The 14177-nt window shown below is 40.8% G+C and overlaps 1 protein-coding gene across 1 annotated transcript; it reads right to left on the bottom strand.

Moving 5' to 3' along the window:
• Positions 1 to 1258: 1258 nt before the first annotated feature.
• On the bottom strand, positions 1259 to 13610 carry LOC121544366 (jun dimerization protein 2). Its single transcript, XM_041854296.1, has 4 exons — positions 13439 to 13610; positions 8332 to 8549; positions 2246 to 2350; positions 1259 to 2148 (listed from the first exon to the last, which is right to left on the bottom strand). Exons 1-4 carry the CDS (start codon positions 13524 to 13526, stop codon positions 1963 to 1965), a joined length of 597 nt encoding a protein of 198 aa, XP_041710230.1. The 5' UTR covers positions 13527 to 13610; the 3' UTR covers positions 1259 to 1962.
• Between the last annotated feature and the right edge of the window lie 567 nt (positions 13611 to 14177).

Genomic DNA, 14177 nt, shown 5'->3' with positions numbered 1-14177 from the left:
AATTAGCCTGTAAATACCCTCAGCTTTTATGAGTAATATTCTACCCTTCAGCGATAAAACCCTTTGTAAACAATGATTGTTTCTTTTGAGTTCTCTCTATAAAACGGGATTAAAGTTCAGAAAACATCTAGCTTTTAGATTTTCAGTTATCGTAATTCCCAGATAAGTGAATCCTTAGATTGAGGGCATATCACAGTTTTTTACTGGCAACAGATCACATTTATGTTCAACCCAAGACCAGAATGTTTTAGGGGCTATTTAACTCTAACTCTACGAGGTCCGAAGCCTGCTGGTTTTCTGTTCTACCAGATACTTAATTGCACACACCTGGTGTCCCAGGTCTAAATCAGTCCCTGATTAGATGGTAACAATGAAAAAATGCAGCGGAACTGGTTGAGGTCCAGAGTTGAGTTTGAGGGCTTTAAAGAATGAATGAATCACATTAAGTGCAATTGGAATCTGAGAGGAATACTTTAAAAAGAGGGTGGTGTCATCCTCTGACTAATAATGATCTCCCTGTTTGCAATAGAAATACCCTTTAAAACACTTGTCTTAATATGAGAAGTAAGAAGCTGTGTGGCTAATAGGAAGAGATAAGGTGAAATTGGACACACTTGTCTGATACCCCGCATGAATTCAAACCTCGGAGAGGTACCTGCTTTCAATTTGATAGAGCTATTACCATTTGTATACAGAGTTTAACAGTTTTACAAAATAAATCTCCAAAGCCAATTTTTTTAAGGGCATGAACAATAAAGTAATGTTCTACTGTATCAAAGGCTTTATAAAAATCCCAAAAGAGTATTAAACTCTCATCAGAGACCAAATCTGAGTGATCTATGATATGCAATACCAGTCTGACATTATTTGAGATGTGTCTATTTCTCAATCAATTAGTCTCCACTCCACAACGTAATAGGTCATACATTTTGGCACCAGGCTTGTCCATATCTGGTTTTAATGTCTATTCTATGGTCCATATAGCCTCCCATGCCGGAACCTGTGTGCCTATATGAATATCCGCCATCAGATGGCAGTGTTACACAAAATTTACCCTTTAAACAAATGAATGAAAAAGTCAAGTGATCAAATCAAGCAGCTGATGTAAATGAGCTTATAGACAAATCATCAGCTGCATTTACATGGACTTATAGTAATGTTGTAATGATGCCAGGGTATGGTATAATTTACAATTAGGAATTTTGTAATGGCATTATTAATATCACGGATTAAATGACCATTTGAATAGTTGTTCACAGTTCTAAACCATAACAAAAGTATTTATTTTTAACAGAAATACAAAATGTATCACCTTTTGTGATAGCTTATATATGTCTATATGATATAATGTACAGTAAGTATAAAAATCAGAACCATATTTGGAAGTAGCAATAGCAGACCAACTACAATGTAAACAGTCCATATATAGGCTATGTGCATATGACGCCTGCGCCAAAATAAAAGACAAAAGAAAACGGTTCAACCGGTCTGCCATCAGGACATATCGTAATACAAATAAAAAATTATATTCAAAAACCATACTAGTTCATAACTAGTACGCATAAGTAAAAACAAAACATAGCACAAGCTCTGACTGTGCCTAGGGGCCTGAGAGATCTGTCACGTTGCCTAGGAGTGGTGGAGTATTTCTCACCAAGCTGCATTTAGCCATTTATTCTATTTATTTATTTATAGTGATAGTGGCTGAGGCTATGGGGCCCTGAATGGAAATAACAAAACAAAAAAAACATAGAAATAAATGTGTTTAACTGCCAGCACGAAGTCCAATCACATTGGGTCACCTTTGTGTTTAAAAGGCTCTCTGGCTCCAGGCAGGTGTGCTTAGCTGGTTTTCCTCTAAGCCAAGAACCCAGAGGTACTGAAGTGCTGCTAGTTGGCCGGAGTGGGGCTTCACTGTAAACTGTAACAACACGCTGCTCTTCTGCTCTGAGTCCTGAGACATCACTTGCCCTCCAGGTGCTCCAGCAGGGGATTGGCTTCGCTCTCAGGGGTCTTGACGCTGTCCGTCCTGACGATGCACGTTGGGCGGTGGCGATTCAACATGATGATCAGCTGCTGCCGCTCATGCTTCAGCTCCTCGATCTGAGCTTTGAGGTCAGAGTTCATCACCTCTAGTCTCTCCGATTCCTGAGACAGAGGGGGCAGGAGGAAGGAAGGAAGATCATTACTTATTCTTAGAAAAGTTGAGATTGATTTTACATTTCATTAAAGAAAAACCTCTCACCCTTTGTAGATAGTCTGTCCTCTCCTTCTTTTTGTTTCTACAGCGTGCTGCTGCTACTTTGTTTTTCTCTCTCCTTCGTTTCCTCCTGTCTTCTTCCTCATCTCTCTACATTAAGGAGAAATGCAAACATATTTTACAACCGAACAAGGTGGAAAATGGACCCAGCAATTATGGTTCAAGTGTAGGAAACAATCTAAAAGCAGGTTACATTTGTTTTAATGATAATTCTGTCCAATAGGTGATGCCATTGGTCAACATTAAAAGGCCCAGCGCAAATCTCTCTACCTCTCAAAAGTTTGTGGTCACTTAGAAATGTCCTTGTTTTCAAAAGAAAAGCACAACAAAATTGTCCATTTAAAATAACATCAAATTGATCAGAAATACAGTGTAGACATTGTTAATGTTGTAACTGGAAACGGCTGATTTTTAATGGAATATCTACATAGGCGTACAGAGGCCCATTATCAGCATCCATCAGTCCTGTGTTCCAATGGCACGTTGTGTTTGCTAATCCAAGTTTATCATTTAAAAAAAGGCTAATTGATCATTAGAAAACCCTTTTGCAATTATGTTAGCACAGCTGAAAACTGTTGTACTGATTAAATAATCAATAAAACTGGCCTTCTTTAGACTAGTTGACTATCTAGAGCAGGGTTCTTCAATTCCGGTCCTGGAGGGCCGAAACACTTCTGTTTTTTATTTCTACCTGGTAGTTAATTGCACTCACCTGGTGTCCCAGGTCTGAATTAGCCCCTGATTAGAAGGAGAGGATAAAAAACAGAGGTGTTTCGGCCCTCCAGGACCGGAATTGAAGAACCCTGATCTAGAGCATCAGCAATTGTGGGTTCGATTACAGGCTCAAAATAGCCAGAAACAAATAACTTTCTTCTGAAACTCGTCAGTCTATTCTTGTTCTGAGAAATGAAGGCTATTCCATGCGAGAAATTGCCAAGAAATGGAAGATCTCGTACAACGCTGTGTACTACTCCCTTCACAGAACAGTGCAAACTGGCTCTAACCAGAATAGTAAGAGGAGTGGGAGGCCCCGGTGCACAACTGAGCAAGAGGACAAATACATTAGAGTGTCTAGTTTGAGAAACAGGCACCTCACAGGTCCTCAACTGGCAGCTTCATTAAATAGTACCCGCAAAACACCAGTCTCAATGTCAACAGTGAAGAGGCGACTCCGGGATGCTGACCTTCTAGGCAGAGTTGCAAAGAAAAAGCCATATCTCAGACTGGCCAATAAAAATAAAAGATTAAGATGTGCAGTCTGAGATGTGGCTTATCTCAGACTGGCCAATAAAAATAAAAGATTAAGATGGGCAGTCTGAGATATGGCTTTTTCTTTGCAACTCTGCCTAGAAGGTCAGCATCCCGGAGTCGCCGCTTCACTGTTGACATTGAGGCTGGTGTTTTACGGGTACTATTTAATGAAGCTGCCAGTTGAGGACCTGTGAGGTGCCTGTTTCTCAAACTAGACACTCTAATGTAAAAAAAAAATCAGCCGTTTCCAGTTACAACATTGTCTACACTGTATTTCTGATCAATTTGATGTTATTTTAAAATGGACAAATTTTTTTTGCTTTTCTTTCGAAAACAAGGAAATGTCTAAGTGACCCCAAACTTTTGAACGGTAGTGTATATATATATATACACAGTGGGGAAAAAAAGTATTTAGTCAGCCACCAATTGTGCAAGTTCTCCCACTTAAAAAGATGAGAGAGGCCTGTCATTTTCATCATAGGTACACGTCAACTATGACAGACAAATTGAGAAAAGAAAATCCAGAAAATCACATTGTAGGATTTTTAATGAATTTATTTGCAAATTATGGTGGAAAATAAGTATTTGGTCACCTACAAACAAGCAAGATTTCTGGCTCTCACAGACCAGTAACTTCTTCTTTAAGAGGCTCCTCTGTCCTCCACTCGTTACCTGTATTAATGGCACCTGTTTGAACTTGTTATCAGTATAAAAGACACCTGTCCACAACCTCAAACAGTCACACTCCAAACTCCACTATGGCCAAGACCAAAGAGCTGTCAAAGGACACCAGAAACAAAATGGTAGACCTGCACCAGGCTGGGAAGACTGAATCTGCAATAGGTAAGCAGCTTGGTTTGAAGAAATCAACTGTGGGAGCAATTATTAGGAAATGGAAGACATACAAGACCACTGATAATCTCCCTCGATCTGGGGCTCCACGCAAGATCTCACCCCGTGGGGTCAAAATGATCACAAGAACGGTGAGCAAAAATCCCAGAACCACACGGGGGGACCTAGTGAATGACCTGCAGAGAGCTGGGACCAAAGTAACAAAGCCTACCATCAGTAACACACTACGCCACCAGGGACTCAAATCCTGCAGTGCTAGACGTGTCCCCCTGCTTAAGCCAGTACATGTCCAGGCCCGTCTGAAGTTTGCTAGAGTGCATCCAGAAGAGGATTGGGAGAAAGTCATATGGTCAGATGTAACCAAAATATAACTTTTTGGTAAAAACTCAACTTGTCGTGTTTGGAGGACAAAGAATGCTGAGTTGCATCCAAAGAACACCATACCTACTGTGAAGCATGGGAGTGAAAACATCATCCTTTGGGGCTGTTTTTCTGCAAAGGGACCAGGACGACTGATCCGTGTAAAGGAAAAATGAATGGGGCCATGTATCGTGAGATTTTGAGTGAAAACCTCCTTCCATCAGCAAGGGCATTGAAGATGAAACGTGGCTGGGTCTTTCAGCATGACAATGATCCCAAACACACCGCCCGGGCAACGAAGGAGTGGCTTCGTAAGAAGCATTTCAAGGTCCTGGAGTCTCCAGATCTCAACCCCATAGAAAATCTTTGGAGGGAGTTGAAAGTCCGTGTTGCCCAGCGACAGCCCCAAAACATCACTGCTCTAGAGGAGATCTGCATGGAGGAATGGGCCAAAATACCAGCAACAGTGTGTGAAAACCTTGTGAAGACTTACAGAAAACGTTTGACCTGTGTCATTGCCAACAAAGGGTATATAAGAAAGTATTGAGAAACTTTTGATATTGACCAAATACTTATTTTCCACCATAATTTGCAAATAAATTCATTAAAAATCCTACAATGTGATTTTCTGGATTTTTTTTCCTCATTTTGTCTGTCATAGTTGACGTGTACCTATGATGAAAATTACAGGCCTCTCTCATCTTTTTAAGTGGGAGAACTTGCACAATTGGTGGCTGACTAAATACTTTTTTTCCCCACTGTGTGTATATATATATATATATATATCTCCACACTACGAGGTTGGAATAACATTGTGAAATTCTGAAAATGTTGATAATGCATTTTAAGTGTTAAGCGCTGTTCCAAAATAAATGTCAGCCTGTTTTGGTGGGATCGAGTTTTGGCCTGCCTGGTAGTGATGGGACGATTGATACCGGTGCTCCGACACAGTTTTCAAAGCACTACTGATTCGACAACATATCGATGCTTGTATCAAAGTAACAATAACACGTGATGATGACATTCGAAGCTTCGGAGGTCACACTAGCATCTGACAGGTGTCATTGCTCGTAACTGAGAGCGCCGACCTCTGCTAGAAGCTTTTTGTTTTTATCTAGATATTTCACATTCTTAGAAGGTGTAAAGATACAGTAGCTCAGGGCGTAGCGCCACAAGGTAGAATAATCTATTCTGAAATTGTAGCACTAGTATCACATCTTGAGAGTGCCTATTTAGAATTGTTTTCTTTCTCAGTGATTGTAAATGAAACAGCTCTTGTAGTTGTTATTGGTCATTATCAAATTATGTATCAACGTTTTTTGTTAATATGTAAAGTTGAAAAGTTTCATTCAAACCCAAAGCAAAGTTGACAAGCAGTTACCACGTAATAAATGACGTACAATGAATGCCTAGTTTGATCCCTCAGTCAGTGGATCCCGCCAAAAAATGGACCTCTGCTGGACACTATTTACAGGCGTACTATAGACATTCTTCTCCAGTTCTCACATAACAGGTGGTTCTGCCTGTATAGCAGCAGCAAATTAATCTCTAGTCTTGTGGAGGCACAGGATCAAATCCCTGTATAGATTAATTTATTTATTTTGCCTTTGAAACACTGGTTACATTGTATTTCTAACTTTTACATTATTAGTTTTGATAATCATAGGCTGTTCAGTTTTTTATTTAACATCGTAAATCATGCAATGGAGCCACTGTCTTTTGTAAAAGATAAATAATTGTAAAATAAATCTAGGTTGCTCATTTTAAAGCATAGACGGATAGTTTCAAAGTAACAGCCCCACGTGATCAATGATGTACGAAGCTTCGTTTGATCACGTACCTTTTCGAACAGTCTGTTGTAAAATGCGAGATCCCACTGATTTCGCCGTGGTGCCGGTGCTTTCTTTGTTGCAAAGTTGCTTTCAAACACCGACCTCTAATGGACACCTTATTTACACATTTAGTTACATTTTTCCAGTTTATAGCACCTGAACGGTAGCTCAGCAGGTAGGAACAGGGATTTGGGATCAGACACCAGCATAGGCACATGATTGAATCCTGGCTATGGTCGAAAGAATTTTTCTGTGAAACCACAATATCTTCCCATTGTTGTTCAAACATTTTTTTTATTTAGTGTAGCCTATGATAATGTTTTGTCTTCAGCATCCTAAATAATACCATGGATAGTGCTGAGCGATTAGTGCTTTTTGAGGTCAGTTCGGTTTCGGTACAATTATAAAAAAATAAATCACTGTTTTCTGATTATTTGGGTTGAATGCTGTAACAAAGAATAAAACAATTCATAAGAGTCCCATGATTGCCCATTACTGCTTATCACTTATTAACTATAATTTATACACTTTACTTCAATAAAATATTTCAGTTGTTGTGTATATGTATGTGTTTTATTTGATGGCTATTATTTAATTCCAAGTCATCATCTCATCTCTATAGAGCTACTGCCTGTGCTGTCTGACAAAATCACTATTTTGTTGTTCTTCAAAGTAAATAATGAATACTTTTATGACTGCTGAATACCAACTATCAATCACTTTGATCATGTATTTTCAGGTAGAGATACCTCGCGAAGCATCAGCTGCTCTCCATATCCCCTCACGATCACGCATTCTTGTCTCTTCCATAGCAGGCGTAAATGATACACAGACCAAGTAGATGCGTTATGGATTATGGTCATTGTAGTTAATTACCACGTTTTAATGCGCTAAACTATGTAGAGTATTGGCCTGTTGGAAACTACAACTCCCTACTACATCGCACAGTTCAAGCTGGATCTGATTTATCTCTAGAAACTGTGCAATGTGTGCGTTGAGCTCAAATAAAATAAATATATAAGGGTAAGGGGCAAAAAGAACAAGTAGGATGTGGGATGCGAAGCCCGCATTCTAACTAAATTTAGTTTACCAACATTCACGCCTATCCATTGCGCTATGACGTTTTGATGGGTGCATTAGCATTAAGAAAACAGGTCTATATAAAACAGCAAACATGCTGATATGTATTCCTGACCAGCAGATGTCACTAATGTGCAGTGTTAAAAGTTCCGAATAATGAACCGTTTTTCGGCACAATTTGTTGAAAGCCCCAAAGGCATCGGTTACCCATCACTACTGCCTGGTGACATCACCAGGCGATAAATTAGTTAATAGACCAATAAGAAAAACTGTTCCAAACCTCTATGCCAATAACAGCTAGTTTTCAGTTTTCCCCTCCCCACTCAGACCACTCCCAAACAGTCCTAGCAAAATTCTTGCTTGAGAAGTTGCGCTTTGCTAAGAAGCTATTTTTGTTTCTTTTTGACCATTTTAATTGAAAACAATCACAGTAAGGTACTTCATTGTTACCTAGAAATGATTTGACATTGTGATAAAAACAGCTGCATTGGATCTTTAAGTAGATACCGAAGTCCCTCTGAGCTCTGGGAACAAAACATTGCCTATGCATTTTAACTCAAACTTCTGTGATGGTTAGAAAAGTAAAAAATAATCAAACAAAAGAGTGAGTCTTAAACAGTAAAATTACCTGAAAGATGTCTCAATTCAAACGTCGCACATCATCTTCAAGAACCAAAGCAAAACTTTCATTCTCACCTCTGTTTTGATGGTTAGGGGCCTCTTCCCTAGCTTGCCCAGGAAGTGCAGTGGAGAGAGCATGGCCCCCAGTTCCCGGAGGTTGGCGTATTTGAGCTGGTCAGTCAGTGTAGTGGAGGGGATCCCTGCCAAGGGACCCAGGCTGGGAAATGAGCCGGCTGTCACCAGAGGATCTGAGATTGGTCCCGGCATCATATAAGACCCGGCCGTGACCACAGCTGATAGGAACAGGGACAAAAGGGCAGGAAAATACATTGATAAGAAAATCAAAGACATGTGGATTGAGATGTACGATTCACCACCTTGTCCCTATACTCTGAACATTTCACAACATTTGGCAGCTATACCAGTGTAAAAGATCTGAATACATTTTACTCCAAATATTCACATTTCAAACCTGCTTCTGGTTTTGGTATAGTAGACAGATAATTAATTGATCTACTTTCATTTCAGTCTGCTAAATGGCTTAAAGGAGGCATTTCCCCGGGTGCACCTGGTCTCCCTGGCAGCCTTCTCTAATGAATTGTTGGCCTGTTGCAGAGCAGGAGGCCGAGGCTGTCTCCCATTAGGCCATTTTATTATTTCATCTCTCTTTTTTCTGGAATGTATGTATACTCCCATTTACAGAGGTCTTGGCATGGATCTATGTGGGGTTTTTTCATTCCCGAGGAGGCCAAGAGAGGCACACAGCCCTGCACAAAAGTAGACTCAGACACGTTCCCCTTTATGCCAAGGAGAACTACAGCCAGCAATTGCCAAGAAACACCCGTTGCCCATGTTTTCCTCCATATGAGCCTTTTCTCCATGTCAGGGAGGTGGAATGTGGCTGCGGGAGCTCAGGACAATGTGGCCAACCCTGATAAAGGCCCTTCCTCTAACCCTTCTCCTCCTATTTTGTCTGACTAAACTGACACTATCCAAGAGCTATGGTGCCATACTTGTTCATCAGTGTCTTCCCTGTAAATCTGTTTGGTTTACAACTGTAGTGATGTAAGTTTTGCAAGGACATCTGCCTCTATTCCCAGGTGAGCAGCAAGTAATTAATTTGGGAGGATGACGGATAGGGTATAGGTTACACTGTAGCTCACTAAACAGTGTCTCAATATAGTCTGTTTAAAGAAAAAGCACTTTACATCTATAACTGCTTGATTCTACTAAATTTTGCCTCACTCATTTGTAAGCTTGCATCAGCCATTCATTCTCTTGCTACTATTCAATGCCAAGGTTGCTATGAAAATCAAGCCACTCTAAAATCAAAGAGAAGGTGCGTGGAGAGGGGTAGCCAAGGACAACAGCTAGCTACCACAACTCTCCCAAGGATATCAGAGCCTGTTGCACGCTGCAGACAAGACCGCTGTCTGATTTCATTTGCCCACACACATTCACATTTCCCACCACATTATGGACTGAAATGGACTCAGCAGCACAAGAGCAAATACTCACAACACCAACCAAGTAACACCCCTGGGGTACAACCTGGGTAAAGAATCATATTAGTGTACCCCTTTGCTCTGAATGTACAGTATCCTTCCAAAATATCTAAAAATAGAAATCGCTTATGAGCCCAGCAGGATATGCAAGCATTCAAGTAATGACTGAGAATGATGAGGAAAAATAAACAGAACAGAAACAGTGTTCTCTTTGTTTGGAAGTTAGCATGCCATTTCCATCGCTATTCACACGGCCGTAACACATCTGGACAACAGGAACACCTATGTGAGAATACTGTTCATTGACTACAGTTTAGCATTCAACACCATTGTTCCCTCCAAGCTCGACACCAAGCTCAGAGCCCTGGGTCTGGACACCACCCTCTGCAACTGGACCCTGGACTTCCTGACGGGCAGACCACAGGCTGTGAGGATTGGCAACAACACCTCCTCCACACTGACTCTTAAGGGGCCCCCTAGGGATGTTTCCTCGGCCTTCTGCTGTACTTCCTGTACACCTACGACTGCATGGCTTTGCATGACACCAACTCCATCATCAAGTTTGCTGATGACACCACGATTGTAGGCCTGATAACTAACAACAAGTCAGCCTATAGGGAGGAGGTAAGTGAACTGGCATTGTGGTGCCAGGACAACCACCTTTCCCTCAACGTCAGCAAAACAAAGGAGTTAATTGTTGACTTCAGGAAGCAGAGGAGGGAACATGCACTGATTCAAATCAATGGGACTGCAGCAGAGAGAGACAGCAGTTAAGTTCCTCCGCGTCCACATCACTGAGGACATGGCATGGACCAACAATACCACCACTCTTGTCAAGAGGGTGCAACAGAGTCTCTACTTCCTAAGGCAGCTGAATACATTTGCATGCCACCCAGGTCCTCTCCATATACTACTGCTGCACCATCGAGAGCGCCCTGACCAGTTGCATCACGGCCTGATACGAAAATTGCTCCGTCCACAACCGCAAGGCCCTCCAGCGGGTGATGAAGACAGCCCAGTACGTCACTGGGACCGTGCTCCCACCCATCTAGGAAATCTACTCGAAACGGTGCCTGAGGAAGGCACGCAGTATCATTAAGGACCCCACACACTAGCTGTTCACTCCCTTACCGTCGAGCAGTCGGTATCGGAGCATGAGGTCTGATACCAACAGGCTCAGAGACCGTTTCCATCTACAAGCCAACAGACTACTGAACACTTGAACTGGACTGACCACCTGCACTGACTCTCCACACCTTGGCATACATGCACCCACTCACATACACACATTCATGCTACACACATCACAACTGCTGCTACCAGACTTATTACGATTGCTAAATGCTGCACAATTTAAACACTTGCCTCCCTATCCCCCCTTCCCCAAAACATGTAAATATTGGACTATACATTGTGCCTTCCTGTATTATACTCATGATACAATGTTTATTCTATTCTACTGAGCCATTTACTTCATGCTCTTATTTTTTATATTTTATTATTTATTATTATTGTTGCATTGTTGGGAAGGAACAGGCAAGTAAGCATTTTGTTGGACGGTGAATACCATGTGTATCCTGTACATACGACTAATACAACTTCAAACTAGTAAAAGTACAATAATCCAGATACCCAGGATACATTGATACAGGATCTCCTACACTGATCTCAGACCCTACCCAAATAATAGAAAGTACTGAAGGTTTCCTTCAATGTCTACGCAGTCTGGGCCTATGCTGTTTAGTCGTACAATGTTGAGTTCCAATTAATGGGAACCAAGCAAAGTAAGCCAATAACCTTACTCTGGGCAAGGTACTAAGACAAGTCATTTGAGGTTTTGGTGTATTTGCATGCAAGTGTGGCCTGTTTCACTCAACAATACTCTACCCCTTTCTACCTGCCCCCTCCCTCCACCACCTAAATGCCCTAATGTGCAGCATTAAAATCTACCAACAGCTTCCATTTGCCCTCCTTTTACAGCAAATTCTGTTCAACTAAGTAAATCATTTATTAAAATATTATTATTGCACAGATACAACCCAATTTGGCTTTACGGATGAAAATCTGGTAATTGTCATATATAACAGAATAGATTTGGTGCAGAACGTGATTCCATTTTTGCTGTGTGGTGCACATTTTCATTGTACCGGACTGAAACCAATTTTTAAATCAAGAAAACACAAGCAAATGTCCATCATTTTGTCTCAGATTATAATTAGTTTCAGTTCCAAAGTTACTCAAAAGAAAAGTACCAGGCCCAAAAATCTGGAAGTAATATGTGGAACTCCTCTAGTATGGTTAAAAACAGTACTGTTATGACGTTAGTTGTAATGCTACATGATGACAATGACCTCCGTGGCAGCTTTAGTAACCTATGCAGTAGTCACATACTTCGACAACCAGGTCTCCATAATGTTTTTTATGCAACAACTATAATGTGTGTAGCACAGTTTATGTGCAGGCTAACTGCACTTACACAGGCATTGCAGATATCTATGAAAATAATCGAATAGACTTATTGTTGTCCTTGTATTAGAGACAAACAGATTTTGGTAACTTATTTTAACACCCTGACTAAGTTCCTCTGGATAAGAGCATCTGCCAAATGACCAAAATGTATATCTTAATGTAATGCCCTGTGTTCCTGCATTGCATTCACAAAGAAACATGTTGTTTTCTCCCTCCCAGTGAATACAAGGAATGAATGGTGAACAATAAGGCAGGGTTTATGAGAAATCCATTGTCTCATGTCAATCTGGTCCAAAGTGGTTCCTCACACCTAGCTGTGATAGAGGCCTTAGGAGGTTTTCCATTGAGGACTGCAACCTCACCCTTCATATAATCTATGTCCCAATAAAGGCAGATTGGAAAATGTAATTAAATTAAAATATGTATTTTATTTAATAAGAACGATACACATGTGTTCATTACTCAATGATTAGGATATTCAACAGTGAAAGTTTCGAAACTAAAACAGAAAGTTAAAAAAGAGAGACGAAACCTTTAACAGAGCGCTGAATTAGTTGCGAAATGAACATTATTACCAGAAGCCAATTTTATTTGACAGAAACATCGATCCAGTGTGCAGTGTAAGTAGTAGGCTAACATTGTAATAGGCTACCTACTAAATTGATACATTGTCAGAATTCCATCAAGTTTATGTAACACTCCTGAAAGCCAGTGTTTACACAGAACAAGAAAAGTAAACCTCGGTTAATAATGATACACTTGAGTCATGACTCATTTCAAAGCAGAAGCTATTATTCAGTATGGAATGCATGTTATGTAACTGACTTTTGCAGAGTGATGAAACATTAAATCAATTATACGTGTTGTGAGGAATGTTTTGTCATATTCGTTCAGGAAAAATAAAGTTGCAGAGTACCACTTTATTAGGATGAATAAACGTGTAGGTCTGCAACCTTGCAAGCGTGCATACTAAACAGAAGAAAACCATTGAGTGCAAAGTTATGTCTCATGAAGAACGTTTATAATCTCCATAAATGCTTACATTAGGCTATTGCTGCCCAATCCAAAAAGAACGAAAGAACGGGATTGCTCAATTGCACGACCGTGCACAATTGTCCACTGAAAAACGAATGGGCTGCTCACACTCGCAACTCAAGCGTGGCGCCCCAGTATAATAAATGTTTCTCGATTACGAAAATGTCTATTACCTGACTTTGATCCCGAGTGCAACAGTTGTCCTTTCTTCTGGTCAGCTGAAGGTCGAGAATAGATTTTAAAAAGTGGAAACCGTTGCATCAGCCCGTTTAAATAGTGATCCCTATCTGGGAGGATTTGGGAATGCGGAAATGAGTTATGCCAACTAGACGTAAACTGGGATGTAAAAAGTACAGCTCAAAGTGAGCGCAAGATGTAGGGAAGTCCTATCCGCCCCTCCCCTAGACACCAGAAAACAATCCACTCCACTGACCCAGTGCAGAGCAGGACAGACCCTGCAGTTGTGATTCCGTGTGTAATTAACACCTGCCATTAATGCCTATAAACACCATTCTTGTTTGAGTCATTCACAATATCAATACTCTCACTTTCTATTCCACAGACAGAGAGAGAGCGAGAGAGAGAGAGAGATAATGCTTACTGTTAATTCTTTTATTGTTTAATTCACTTTTGTTTATAATCTATTTCACTTGCTTTGGCAGTGTAAACATAGGTTTCCCATGCCAATAAAGCCCCCTTAAATTTAAATTTAAATTGAGAGAGAGAGAGAGAGAGAGAGAGAGAGAGAGAGAGACAATCAATCAATTCCAGACCCAGGGACATGTACTAGTCTGTGGCGACCTAAATGCCAGAACTGGACAAGAACCTGACACCCTCAGCACACAGGGGGACATACACCTACCTGGAGGTGACAGCATTCCCTCCCCCATATGCCCCCCTAGGCACAACTAC

The sequence above is a fragment of the Coregonus clupeaformis genome, chromosome 29, assembly GCF_020615455.1.
Source record: "Coregonus clupeaformis isolate EN_2021a chromosome 29, ASM2061545v1, whole genome shotgun sequence".
Classification (NCBI taxonomy): domain Eukaryota; kingdom Metazoa; phylum Chordata; class Actinopteri; order Salmoniformes; family Salmonidae; genus Coregonus; species Coregonus clupeaformis.
Note: the sequence above shows the minus strand (reverse complement) of the source record. Positions and strands in the feature narration are given on the sequence as shown.

What these genes read in the sequence shown, in the direction of transcription:
- LOC121544366 (XM_041854296.1), bottom strand. Translation starts at nt 13,526, where the DNA reads ATGCAACGGTTTCCACTTTTTAAAATCTATTCTCGACCTTCAGCTGAC. An exon ending in CCCTAACCATCAAAACAGAG is followed by an intron (nt 2,351 to 8,331) that starts GTGAGAATGAAA and finishes TCCTTAATGTAG; the next exon opens with AGAGATGAGGAAGAAGACAG. An exon ending in GGACAGACTATCTACAAAGG is followed by an intron (nt 2,149 to 2,245) that starts GTGAGAGGTTTT and finishes CCTCTGTCTCAG; the next exon opens with GAATCGGAGAGACTAGAGGT.